Here is a 13,510-nt window from a genome sequence, read left to right on the forward strand (position 1 = left end):
TATAAGCAATGGAGCTAAACTATCCTGACAGAGTTTCAGAGTTTAGTTGGTTTCTCCAGTACAACTTGTATGGATGCATCTAGCTTTTTACTAGTAGTGCACTACTAGGAGCTGCTATATCAACTACTTTGTTGGCTTTGATTTCCAAGTCCCAACTTTTAATCTGTTGTGTGCTTAGTCATCCTGCTTCTGCCTCTGTGGCTGCTGCCCTTCCTCAATGCAAGTCATTTGAAATGAAATGGCAACTTCTTCTCTGGACAGGAGAGGTGAACTGGCCTTCTAGGCATTTGCATCAGCTTTGCAAACAGAAACATGAACTTCACTCACCACCTGCCACATGAAATCCTTATCAAAGCAAAGACTGCTAGAGGGGACCATTTTATTAAGATGAGAAATTCTTTTGGGAGCACAGTCACAAATGCCCTGCTGTACAAAAGTGTACGCAAATTCATCTGATGAGACAGCCAACACTCAGAGGGAACAGAGGCACTTTGTCTGGGCTAGGCAAAAGCCAAGGAATGGCACATGTGTCTTCTTCCCCTGCTCAAAGATTTCAAAGTCCAGAAGAGATTATTGCATGTTCTTATGGTTAAAACCACATTCAGTTCCCTGCTTCTTGATCAGAATATCTACATTTATGTGGAAAGGAAGCACACAAGTTCTCCCCTGTCTGAACAGCACCTTACTCTGCTTATCTGGTGGTGCCAATGGATGGGTCACACAATGGGGTATTTAGTTAAGACATTGCAATACATCAGCTGGAGAGAAAGCAAAAAGAATTCCACACCACAGAAAACATCTTAATGCTATGGTACAACTGAACATGCCTGATGAATTTTTGGTCACTCAGAATATCACCCACTCAGCCAATCACAACAAAAGAGATCGATTTTTGGTACTACATCTTTTCATATACTTGCTGAACAACTCACAGACTTTGGAGTACAAAACAGTGCAGGAAAAAAGAAGTTCAGTGTGTACAGACGACATTAGCTTTTACAGGTCACTTATTAAAAGCATGAATGAATGCAGACAGGCACTACTTCCAAACTAAGGTGTAGAAAGCAGAAGATGGGTGAGCATAGGGCTGGCAGTGACAAACCAGCCTCCTCTTTTCCAGAAAAACACCTAGATTTTGTACCCCACGGTGAGAAGTTGAAGCACAAACAGCACAGTAAATCTATACATCAGAGGAAAAGTTTAGTTCAGGCTATTGCATTCAAAGTATTTGAATGCTGGTTCATCCACAGTCTCAAATTATGCTTTCTAATTCAGTTTATTAATGACATGAGGCAGAAACTGCCATTAGGCATATATAAAGTAGCCAGTGCTGCCAGGAATCCAAACTTACCCTGGACATTGGATAGAACTAAGAACTTTAAAACAGAAAGAACCTTCCAAAACAGCTATTTTCCAATGATCCACAGACCAAATGCAATCCTGTATATGCATATATTAATTCTATTGCACATCTCTACCACAATGGTAGCTGTGGTCATAAACCAAGTTCTGGGTTTGATCCGCTGTAGTATGTTTAACGCACTGAAATATTTGATCTCTGTCATTTCCTATGTGGCCATGAAAATGCAAATGGTAAATCTCAACTGTATTTCTCTGTCACAACTCATTTTTGGTCAACAATTTGAAATGCCCTTTTGAATTCTGTCCCTCAAGAGGTGATGACATGCTCCAAGGAGGGAAGGAGCTTAAGTACAGACAGATAAGGCACAAAGCAATTAGAAATATGTGCAAATCCAAGTTAAACAAACTAAAACATGAGATGCCAATTTATTAGTTTCAAACTGACCATATTTCTACAGACAACCTATGACACAAGAAAACCCCAGTTTCCTGATAAACAAACTAACCTCACTGTTGTTTTGAGTGTTACACTTATTCAAACACACCCCATCCAGCTTTCAGTTCACCTCTTTCTCACTCCAAATGCAGCAGGTCTGCAGTGCATAGAAATGTAATTATTTACACACTACTCTGTCATTGCTACTACTGTCTGCACTTCTAAAGCATCTTGATTACTCCACTGATGAGCACTATGGAAATGCCTATAAATAAAATCATCATCTCCCCTCATTAAGTTACAGCTCATGGTCTGAGGAAGGATGATTTCCCTTTGTAAGTTCCTTTTGTAAATTTTATCATTTCACAACAGAGGGAGAAATGTGCCTCTGATGGCACTCAAAGAGACAGACTGTCAGGAGTCTTGTCAGTATTCCAGCTTTGAGCAGCTTGCAGTTTTTCATGCATATTTTCTCCTCAAAATAAAGTCCTGTTTGTCAGAATTAGGCATTCAAGAGCTCCTTTCTAGTGTCAGAATCAGACATGCAAACACCTCTAGTATCACGTCAGAAGGTCAGATTTTATGGAGCAATATGTCATGGAAACCCTAACAGCAAACACTGTATCCACAGCAGAAGCTTCTAGCTCTAGCTTCAACACTAAGAACACACATAATGTAATATAAATCAGCTTAGATTTTAAAAAGACCCAAGCACTGAAGAAAACTTCCAATAAAAACAAATCCCTGGTGAACCAGATTTGCTCTTCAGGAAGCCATAAACAAATAGCAAACATTCTATTATTGTCAAATGCTAAAATCTCACTCCTTTCAAATAACTGCAATAATGCATGCATATTTACACAGAGGGAAACCCCCAGTGATGTGTCTAAGACACATGAAATATTGCATTTTATAAAACAGTGAATTATAAAGCCAGCAAAACAAGTTAAATGTCACATCTTTACTCAGACTTTACTGAAATCATGTCTTTGACAAAAACCAATGGTGAATTTGTCGAGTTGCCCCAGTGAAAACAATGCTGAGTTAAGTCTCCAGTCACCATACAGCTACCAGAGCTTGACATGAGGAAAACAAGATTGCCTTTTCTTTTTTGATTCAAGAAGAGTCCTGCATGTTGTGGTGTCTGCTGTAGACAACACTGAGCAGTAGGAATTGATTAATCACACAGGGCTTTCTGCCTCTTTCTCAGCTGTATCCCCATGCATGGCAGATACTCCAGTAACAGTTTATCCCACAGCAGCACTGCTCTAGGCAATATGTAACTTGAGAACAACCAACAGTTTTCAAATTCCCCCTTAGGAATCAATACAATTTCAGAGTCTGGCCCAGTCACCAGGCCACAAGCTCTGTCCAGTTTAGGGGCTGATTTGGTTTTGCTCTCCAGTCAGAGAGAAACACCATGTACTTCTATAGCTAGCTAAAAGGTAGAGAACAGTTTGATGCAAGCTCATGGGGAATCCTTATTTCCACACAATATCTCACCTCCAAAATGCTGTCTGTTCTCAGGCAATTTACAGGTTCAGATTAAGATTCCCATTCACAACTGTGAGAGCAACATGAGTCTTGTGTGTCTGCCTTAAGGCAAGATCTATCTATTAAACCCTTCATAAAGCTGCTGTGATTCAAAACACATGGTCCTGTGCCCATGTATGATTTCCTCAGTGAGGACAAATCATTTGACTCTCTCCCTCTTCCCTCAGCCACTTCTGAGATTTCCAGTACATCACTCCCTGTATCACTGCTTATTGAAAGCATAATACTATATCTGTGGATGGTCTAGCTGGAAAGTCACCCACTCATGTATGAACCACACATCTTATTAAGGTAAAGTGGTGGGTTGAGACGAGTGCCAAGCAGCTGAGATTTTTATATCGTGGCTGCTTCTAGCTTCAGCTAACTAATGTGCAGAATACAGAGGCTGAGACAAAGCAAGAGTATCAGAGGTGTCAGAGTGACATCCTACTTTCAGTTCCCAGACACCACACCTGGACTGTGCAGAACACTTTATAAGCCTCTATTTGGGATTGGAAGGATGAAGATTTCCATATGTGAAGTCTGCACATTAATTGGATGTGTTGCCTAGGGTTGGCATGGTTTCAAGAGACAGTATTTGAATTATTTTCTCCAGAGATAGAAAGGAGTTAGTTTAAAGCAATAGCATCAATCCTTAGAATAGCCAGCATCCAACTCCCACACAAGAGCTATGCTGCCTCACTCCAGAATGAGAAGCAAGAAAAACTGTGACAAAAATAAGATCATCTCAGTTACAGAAGACACAGAACTATTAAATCAAGCTCAGAATTGTCCTTGAGGAATTTATCTCTTCCCAGTCCCTAAAGTTGTCCTCCACATTCCTTTAAGGGTTTTCATAGACACAGCAATATGAAATGGCTTATTACTGTGTAGCTGCTAACAAGACACAGATGTTTCCTTCAGTTCCAGGAAAATGTAGACATGAAGCACATTATGATGACCCACTAAATATTTTTGACCCAAACCCCTTTCTGCATGTTATCTCTTCATACATTTAGTCAAAGAAATGCAACACAGTTCTCCGCTTTCCCTGCTAATTACCGAGCTAGCCAGAAGAGCATGATTAGATCAATTACTCTGTCTTACACAGAAAATCAAGCAACACGTTTCTACTTAGTGAATCCAAAGCTGAAGAGTTCTTGCAATTACTTGAGAGCCAACTCAACTGGAGGCTGTGAGCTGAAGGACCCATGTTATTTATGTGGTGAGCCCGGAGACACGCACCACACGCTGGCGGCAGGATGCAGCATCTGCTTTGCTCAGACTGTTGGCTACATTCTTGACTTGATATTAATGTCAGTGAAAATTTAGTAACTTAACCACTGGCATGAAAAGTCTGACTTCTAAGAGAACAGATGGCAGTGATCATCTCAGGTTAATTTTAGGCTTTAAAAATTGCTCTGAGTCAGCAAAGCCTCAGGATAAAAGAAAGACAAAGACAGAACATCTGTAAAGTCTCCTACCTGTTTCCCATCCAAGGTATACAGCTTTTTGACCACTCCTGTCTCCAGCTTTATAGCTTCAGTGATATCAGTGAGAACTTGCTCAAATGAATGGGCAGTCTTCTTGTTCAAGAGCACACGGACTGCCTTGCGGGGCTTCACCCCACTGCGGATGATGGTCACCAGCTTGGGACGCACAAAATCTTTGTTCTCCTTTGCCTGGGCGCTGTTGCTACTGGCCAGAGACTGAGGTGCTTTCTGGTTGGCAGATGTCTTCACATTGACAGACCAGTTGGGATTGACGTTCTTGGTGTATTCCACCTTCTTGAAGAAGTTGTCAGATGAGCAGACGTAACTCTCCCCTGTTGAAAAAAATGGACAACAGTCTAATTCTACAGACACTATAGATTCCCCTCATCAATCACATACATCATTAGTAATAATTTTTATTAGCACTTCCATTATAGCTTGTTATTAAAACATTTTGTCTTCTTTAACTTTTCTATTAAGCTTATTTAAAATGTGACTGGCATTTCCCCAAAGTAAGCCAGTCACCATAGCTTGCATCAGCAAATACAGACGGTCGCTTAGTTACGTGAACCAAGGGTAAATGAAAGTTGAGTTTTAAAGGTATTTAGGTACCTGAAGATGCAGCTAAGCTGTCTGAAAACACTTAAACATCAAATTCATTCAATTGCCCAAATTCTTTTGTCACTCTGTCACCTCCCTCTCCATTTTTACAGAACTAGCTGCTATTTTGGTCTGTCATACCCTGCCAAGAGGATATCAACATTCATCCACAAAGTAACTCTTGTGTCATGCCTCAAAAATAAAGAAGATCTGGTGCTGAATAGTCTTTACTAAAAGTGGCCTTGAAAAATCTAGCAGGTGTAACAAATATGCTTCATTGTAGTGCCAGTGGTTTATTAGAGGACAAACCTAGTGGCAGATGAGATAGAACACTACAGCACACACCACCGCTTGCTTCCTATAGCGTGTACCAACCAAAAATACATTGAATACTAATTTAGACACTGTAGAGAAGGGTTACACAGTCATCTTATTCACAGAAAAAGTCCTTCTCTTTTCCCCCCAAAATTAGTTTCAAGCTTTGTCTGTAATGTAGGATCCTATCTAAGGTTTAAAGAGCACCTTAAAACATTTGTGGGATCTTTTGCGCCTGCAAATCTGATGGATGCTACAAGAGTTATTACTAGAATGACACTGTAAAACAGTATCCCTAAAGGAATGTAGCTGTCTAGTCAGAACTGACTCAGGATACTGAGCACTTGAGGATGCATGGAAATAAAAGACAGTTGTTGCTAGAGGAAGAAGCTCTTGTCTCACCATCGGATAAAATTTTAATAGGAACTGAAGACATAACATGGGTACTTTCAGGATCTTATGGAGTTTCTGTTGCTGTTTTGTTGGGCTGACCTTACAGGATTGAAGTGCTTCAAATATTACAATAGGTTTGAAATTAAACTATTTTGAATAAGAAAAATCCCCTTCTTCATATAAACAGACTGTTTGCATTTCCTTATCTGTTCCTTATGGCAAACTCCAGGGCCTGGACATCTTTGAGAAGCCTACTCAGCATCAGAGCTGAGCTTTTCCTTACACCTGATGGCAAAGGTGTGACTATGGATTTACAAACAGCTCATTGATTTCCACAGAATTTCATGGTCCAGACCTGTAATGTATCGAGTACAGTGTTCATGCAGTCATCCTTCTGCTGACTAAATTGTACTTTGATAGAAGCAAAGAATGTATGGTGAGACCACTAACAGGCACACAATAAACAGAAGGCTTTCATAGACTTAAAAACAATGGTCTGTATAGTATTTATGATCTTATCATCACTGTTGAATGTCACAAGCAGCCATAGAAAAGATGCAGGCTAGCCTTTTCTTTAATTCCTGACTTTGTACCCAGTTTGTCAAAAGCTGAGCTGTACTCATGCTTATATCACCAACTTCAGCTTTTCTCCATCTCACCAGTTGCACAAAATGACCAAAATCATTTATCATCAGGAAGCTGATATTTTGTTTCCTCTTTCTGAAGATGAAATAACAATATAGAAGGGAGGAGAGAGCTAACAAGGTTCGTGATGAACACTGTTAGGTGGGCATTTTACAAATAATGTACCCCAAATCAGCCCAATAATCCCAACAGAAGGTTCTGTTGCCTTGAAAAAACAATCAAAGTCTCTGCTTGAGGCATGTGTTCTGCCAGCAAAACTCCTCAGTAAACTGACTATGAAGTACCCATAGCTGAAGCTCCTTAGCTCCTTACGTTTCTTGAATCTGACTCAATAGAAGCATAAAGATGCCCCACTGAGTACCATACATTATCAGGAATTCCCATTGGGGATATTGTTTTCCAGAAGCATTGAATACATTAAATCTTGATTAATAAGTGATAAGTTGTGGTTTACACATCTGCTGCAGCCAAGCAACACAGGTGCAGAAGGGACTTGTCTCTCTCCAGTTTCTCAACTGGGTGTGAAGTGCAGCGAGGGGAGTTTGAAGTGCTCACAGGGAATTAGCCCTCATAAGAACCTGAGCCCTTCCAAGCCCATAATCCCTGGTGGCAGAGCCTTTATAAGCGTGTTGAACAGAACTATGGCATTATCCTTTAAGAAACGGGATTTCTATGTTTAAATGCAATACCAGGAGTGATTTGAATATTGCTCTTACTCCTGCCCCAGGCCTCCCTTTGGAAGCTCCTGACCTCACCTGCACCTCTGCTTCCCTATCTGAAAAACAGACATAGCAACATCTGTCACTGAACTGTTGCAAGGCTTGACTTTCATCTGTGTCAATGTTATACTTTGGGACAGAAAATGCCACAGTGAAAGAAGGCAGATACTTGGGCTGTGTTCTATAAACATGTGAAGTGTTGGCGTGTATTTTCCATTCATAAGTTTCATGTTTAAAGTGAGCAGAAGAGATTATTGCTGTGGTTGGTAAAGCACTATAACTCTTAGTTCCAGCTGGATTGTTTGAAATTCTTCACTGCATTACCACAGCTGTTTAGTGTACTTACACTGAAGGCAATACTCCTCTCACAGAGTCATTTAGGTTAGAAAAGAACTTTAAGCTCATCAAGCCTGTTCTCCCAGGCTTTGTTTCCACAAATGTGGCATTAAGTAGTTGTGCATATATATATATATACACACTTGCCTTTCAAATTCTGATCACAGTCACAAGTGGAAAATGTAATCTGCCTTTTCTCACTTTGTTTCATTTAACCCATTCTTCACTTCTAAAACTGGACAGAAATTTGTTTGGAGTGACACTTCAGAAGAGCAGTTCAGAAGAGCAGCTCTTCTTAACATCATCACCTTAACATGAGGTGCTAGCAGGATTGGGCAAGCATGGGCCGAAGACGTGTGAACTTTCCAGCTTTGAACACATGTACTGTGGCTAGAGGATCACAAGAGAGAGAAATCTTACAGGGAATAGTGATACCATAGAAAGAGAAGTGGTTTCTTGACTCTCTGCTACACCTACCTATGCCTAAGCCTATACTGAGAAACAAAGGTGTACAACTGTGCCAGTCAAAAAAATATAACTAGCAGACACAGTATGCAGAAGATGTGCACAGCATGACAGGAGGAAAGGAGAGGGGCTGGATATAAGATTTTGTCAAAAGCAGAAGAAACAACTCCAAGAAGCATATTGCTCCCCAGCCCTCAGCATAACAATCTGTGCACAAATACTTTCAGGAACACGCCTTTAGACAGCAAGCAGCTGTGTCCATGTGCAGAAATCCAACTCTAAGGCATGAGAAGGTGTGATGAGCAGTCATGTTGTTACTTCCAAACAAAACCCCAATGGTTTGCATTGGGAGTGGGAAGCTTTTGTCAGAGTGAGAAGCATCATCTTGACAAGATCCAATCTGCTGCTGAACACCACACTATGGGCATCATACTAGAGGTGCTAAGGGTGGCATTTTACGGGCAGTGCCCGGTGAGTGCAAGGAGCTCTTCCATGAGAGAGAGGCAAGAAAGTGTGATTAGAAAACACCTTCAAAACTGCACGATGCCCACAAAGACTTATGGTATCACATCAGTCCCTGTATGACAGCCAGGATGAGCAAGCAAATAAAACAGAACCAGAAGGATAAGTTTTGTTACACAGGTTGTAATTAGCCAAGCTGTCAGGACAACAGCCATAGAAAACAATGCCACGAGACTTTAGTATTAGACTACATGGATTGCAGTTTTCCAGGCAAACCAGAACACACCCACATTGGGTGGAGATCTCAATCTGCTTCCTATAAACCCCTCAGTCCCATCACACACCAGGCTCTGTACAGCTCCAGGGTGGAGCCCCTCGTCTGAGTACTTTAAACACTCCTGGACAACATTTTGGAAAGATTCCCCAGGGTATGACAAGATATAAAAAATCTGGAAAGACTTTCTGGAATATCTTACACAGCCTGAGAACATTTGCAATAAAATTCCACTGACTAAACTAAAGTCTTACCACAGCTTTTTCTAGTGTCTAATCCGAGGCAAGAACAAATTTCAGACAAGTAGCCCAGCACCTGGAATGGGCCCATCGAGCACAAGGCAAAGAGGGCTGTATTCCTGCCCAGGTGACAGTATGGGAAAAGCAGCCAGTGACAGGTGATAAAGAATTCAGCAGGCAGCAAAAAGCACCTACGTGCCAGAGTCCTGGTGGGCTTCCAAAATGTGAGGCATTAGAGTTCATACAGGAAAGGACCAAGAGGCACACCCCAACTGGCAGCTGGGACAGATGTGATCAAAGAGAAGAGGGACTTCTCTTGTTCCATCTTGGACATACTGGGAAGTAAAACATTCATCCAGAACCTTGAGAACAACCCTGAACTCCAGAGAAGAAAAGACTACCACATCTGGGACTGGAGGCCAAGAGGATTATTTCCAAGTCCCATTTAATTAGCAGCACAGCAAGTGGTTTTCATTCATCTGAAATGTCTGTCTCAAGGATATTAATACTGTATTGAAATTATAGTAATAAATTACTCTCATTGTAGCAACTAGATTGGTTTCATTACCCTCAGTCTCCAACCAGAAAGCTAATTCATATGGCAAACATGTAGTGTTTGTGTAGGTATTGTTGCTGTATGTCACTGCACAATTACTCCATTCTGGTTTTCCATGCCTGTGCCTACTATGCAGTTACACAAACATCCAAGTTAATAGCACAGTTTACCACAAGGTTGGTTACAACCTTGGTTATTATAAATCAAAAGTAGTATCTTCCCCAGATTGCTTTTCTACAACAGAATGTCATCCCTAGAAATATGGGAATGTTGTTACCATTAAATTGTCAATAACAGCATGCAGATCTACTTTTGCATTTTCAAACACTGGATTCCTTTGTTTTCATGCTGCTTAGGTTGTGTTTTCCTAGCTGGTGCTCTGCTGAGGACACTGTCACATAGACAATTCTATTTTTGTTTTAGTGCCATTTCTTCAATGCTGTTTCCAAGTACCATTTGGGCAGAACAAAGCCAGAACCCAAATGGCAGCAGCTCCTGCCTGTACATTCACCAGTAACAAATCTTTTCAAGAACGAGGTGCCTTCCTACCTGCAACAAACCCCAGTGTAAAGCAGGCATAACAACTAAAGGGTTTTTTGACTTCACTGACAAAAGGCAGGAAGAGTGTAAAAGGAAGAAGAGTATAAAAAGAGAATAAAGAACTGCATTTTCTCTCTGTGGAGTTATTCCTGAAGATTTACATATAAGCTAGGACATGTGGGACAGAGATGCCATTAGAGAAAGGCTGTGGCCATATTAAGGTATCAGAATGAAACATGGCAGAATCTCTAAAATTAAGGGAGGCCACACCTCCATTTGACAGCTGTAACAGGGCTGAGAATAACTCTACTAGGACTGCATCATCTCTCTGAAAGGCAGCAATTTCTTGCCAGTGAAACTCCTCTACAGAAACAAATATTTATTATGTGTGCTTGTCCCCACAAAGTATTTTGGGGAAATGAGCAGCCCACTTGACAGATAAGGAATGCTAGGGAGAGATGCTGTAGTCAAGGTCACACAATGACTCACTGCTGAGGCTGCCCCTGCAGTTCAGTGGCTCAGACTCTCACATCCATTGTCTTTTATTAAAGACAGTAATAACTTTGTGGATTTTCTGTAGTCAACAAATCAGCTGGGTCATCTGCTTGGAGGAAAACTTCAAGGAACAAGGAAGAGCAACTCCCCTCTTGCAGAGAAATCAGGATATTCCAGGTCCAAACAAAGAATGGAATATTTGAATTGCTCAGGGAAAAGAAAAGCAGGGTGGCTGTGGGTGCCCTCTGTGCACCCCACATGGGTAGCAGGACTGGCCATGTTAGCCATTTGATCCTGGGGGTCCTCCTGACACTCCCCAAGAAAGGCAGTACTCATGGTGACAGCCCACTGCTGCAGTGGCAGCTCCCCAAGCACAGCCAAGGCTGGCAGCTGAGCTCCACAGGAGAAAACCCGCCTGCAGGTCACTCCTCTGGACAGAAGGATCGATATTTGACTCATCCTTCATCCCACAGCCAAAGGGGATGCACAGACTTACCACTGCAATCGCCCCACCACACAGTCCCTGGAGAAACACTCCCCAAATACACTCCCTTAAAAACAAGCCCCATTTGAACACCTCAACACATCTCCCTTCCATACAGACCCTGCATGGACGGTATTCACATGCAGCACAGCAATCCTCAACACCCTTTCCACATGCATTACTATGCAAGAGCTCCCCCAGCACTCCCTCTTACACACACTCAGCCCAACACACCTCCACACACTCCCTGAGCAAAAACCCCAACACACCCCCTGTGCATGAATCTCCTAAAGGGATCCCAACACCGCCTTTGCAATTAACCCTCCTTTACATCTTCCTATACACATATCAAACCTCAAATTTCACCAACCCCCCCCCCAAAATATCTTTCTTCATACACACATCTTATTCATTAGCTCCCTCCTCTAAACACACTGCATGAAATTGCACGCTGCTTCCCACTGTAAAAAACTCCCAACACCCTGCCTTCCACACATCCGCCACACACCCCAACACCCCCTCCACACACACTTGAGTGCCTGTACAGCCCTCACCACACCCCTTGTGTGTGAGCTGTACACACACATTGTGCACAAACCCCTTGAAACACCCCCATACGCAGAATGCATAAATCCCTCCCACTCCCATTACACACAGGCTGCATGAATCCGCCAGCACCCCTCACTTATCCATTCATACCCATTCACCCCAGGAAGAAACCCACATCACTCACAGCCACCCCCTGCTCCCATCTGGGATTTCCCCCAGCCCAGACAGACATGGGGATGCCCTCAGACAGCCCCCCAAGAGATAGACACAGCCCTGTCTAGCCAAGAGTAAGACACACCCCTCTGACTCCACATCTGCACCCAAGCGATTGTGCTGGGGAGCACCCCAGGGGTGTCAGCCCCTGCACTGCCACCCTCTCCCACACCTCTCTGGAGAGGAAAGCAAGCAGAAGCATCCCCAGGTACCCAAGGAAACGTGACCTTAGCAGCAACCCCAAGTGGTGCAGCCCCCTTCCCACCCCGCCTCCTCACTGCACCAGACAGCGATGCTAATTACCTTCCTCCAGCTCATCCATGCTCCCGATCTTCCGCGAGCCATCGATGGTGTAAATGTAACGGACTCCCTGAGGCAGATTAATGTTGTCAGACAGGGACCGGGTCAGGTCAGCCAGAAGAGCATCAAAACTTCGGAAGCGGTCAGAGGACACGGCGTATACAATCCCCTTGAAGTAGCGGTCCCCGTTGCGATAGAAACGCACCTTCTTGGCTTTCTTCTCGTTACTCAGTGCCTGTAAGGTCCTGGTTCTGTAGAAGCTACAGTGAGCACTGTGAGTAGGGCTGGGCAACCCGTTCATACGTGTGCCTCGCATGTTTCTGGACGCCTTGTCTCTTTCGTCAAAGTGTCCAAAATCAAGTTCCATAGTTTGGTGAACCCTGAAGATCTGAAGCTGAGGAGGGAGGAGATGGGGAGAGGAGTGCAAAGGGACAGGTTAGAGCCAAGCACAGCCCCAGCCCAGAGAGAAAAACGACGCTAACACAAAGCTGTGTCTAGAGCAGGATAAATGTGTATTTGGGAAGCGTCCCCTCCTCTGACCCAGATTTGTATCGATTCTGGGGACTGAGGGTAGGAGGGGTCCTCACATGTTGAAAGGGATCCAACTACTGGGGGCAGGGAATACATTTCTAGAGAGCTGCCTGCTCCTGCACCTGGGAGTTTTCAAAGTGCAGTAAATTGGGACTCAGGGCCAAAAGGATACATGGCAATCACAACTCAGCCCCCCAAACCCTCATCCAAACACCAGTTGGCAGTTAAACCTCTGAGCCCTGTGAGGTTTCCTTTGGCAACAGAAAACAAGGAGATCCCAGTAAGTCAGCCCTTCAATCTGTCGAATCACAGAAGGAAAGAGAGCATCTGAATGTTTAACATTAGAATAAACTGGCATTTATGAAAGAATGGTCGCAGGGGAATAAGCAGTTTCTTTGTGACAGCCTGTTCAATAAGGGTTAGCAATGAGATCCAGCCCACCCTTCCCCCTATCCGCAGCCCCCTCCTAGCCCATCAATCAATTCCCAGGACCAGCCTACATCTCTAAGAAATGACTGGGGGAAAAAAAATCTGTCATTGAAACGAGGCTTCAGTAAGTTCTTTTCAGCC

At 43.0% G+C, this 13,510-nt stretch overlaps 1 protein-coding gene across 2 annotated transcripts in view; it reads right to left on the reverse strand.

The window, feature by feature from the left end:
* Window positions 1-12,779, reverse strand: part of DCX (doublecortin) — a 57,066-nt gene extending 44,287 nt beyond the window's left edge. Inside the window, exons 1-2 of one of the 2 annotated variants that reach the window (XM_062006710.1) lie at window positions 12,413-12,779; window positions 4,816-5,156 (exon numbers count right to left, since the gene is read on the reverse strand). In XM_062006710.1, coding sequence (XP_061862694.1) covers window positions 4,816-5,156; window positions 12,413-12,776 — 705 coding nt within the window. In that variant the 5' untranslated portion in view covers window positions 12,777-12,779. The remainder of the gene's footprint in view (window positions 1-4,815; window positions 5,157-12,412) is intronic. The other variant, XM_010203690.2, reaches the window with a different exon arrangement.
* Between the last annotated feature and the right edge of the window lie 731 nt (window positions 12,780-13,510).

Source organism: Colius striatus, chromosome 13, assembly GCF_028858725.1.
Source record: "Colius striatus isolate bColStr4 chromosome 13, bColStr4.1.hap1, whole genome shotgun sequence".
In the NCBI taxonomy this organism is placed as follows: domain Eukaryota; kingdom Metazoa; phylum Chordata; class Aves; order Coliiformes; family Coliidae; genus Colius; species Colius striatus.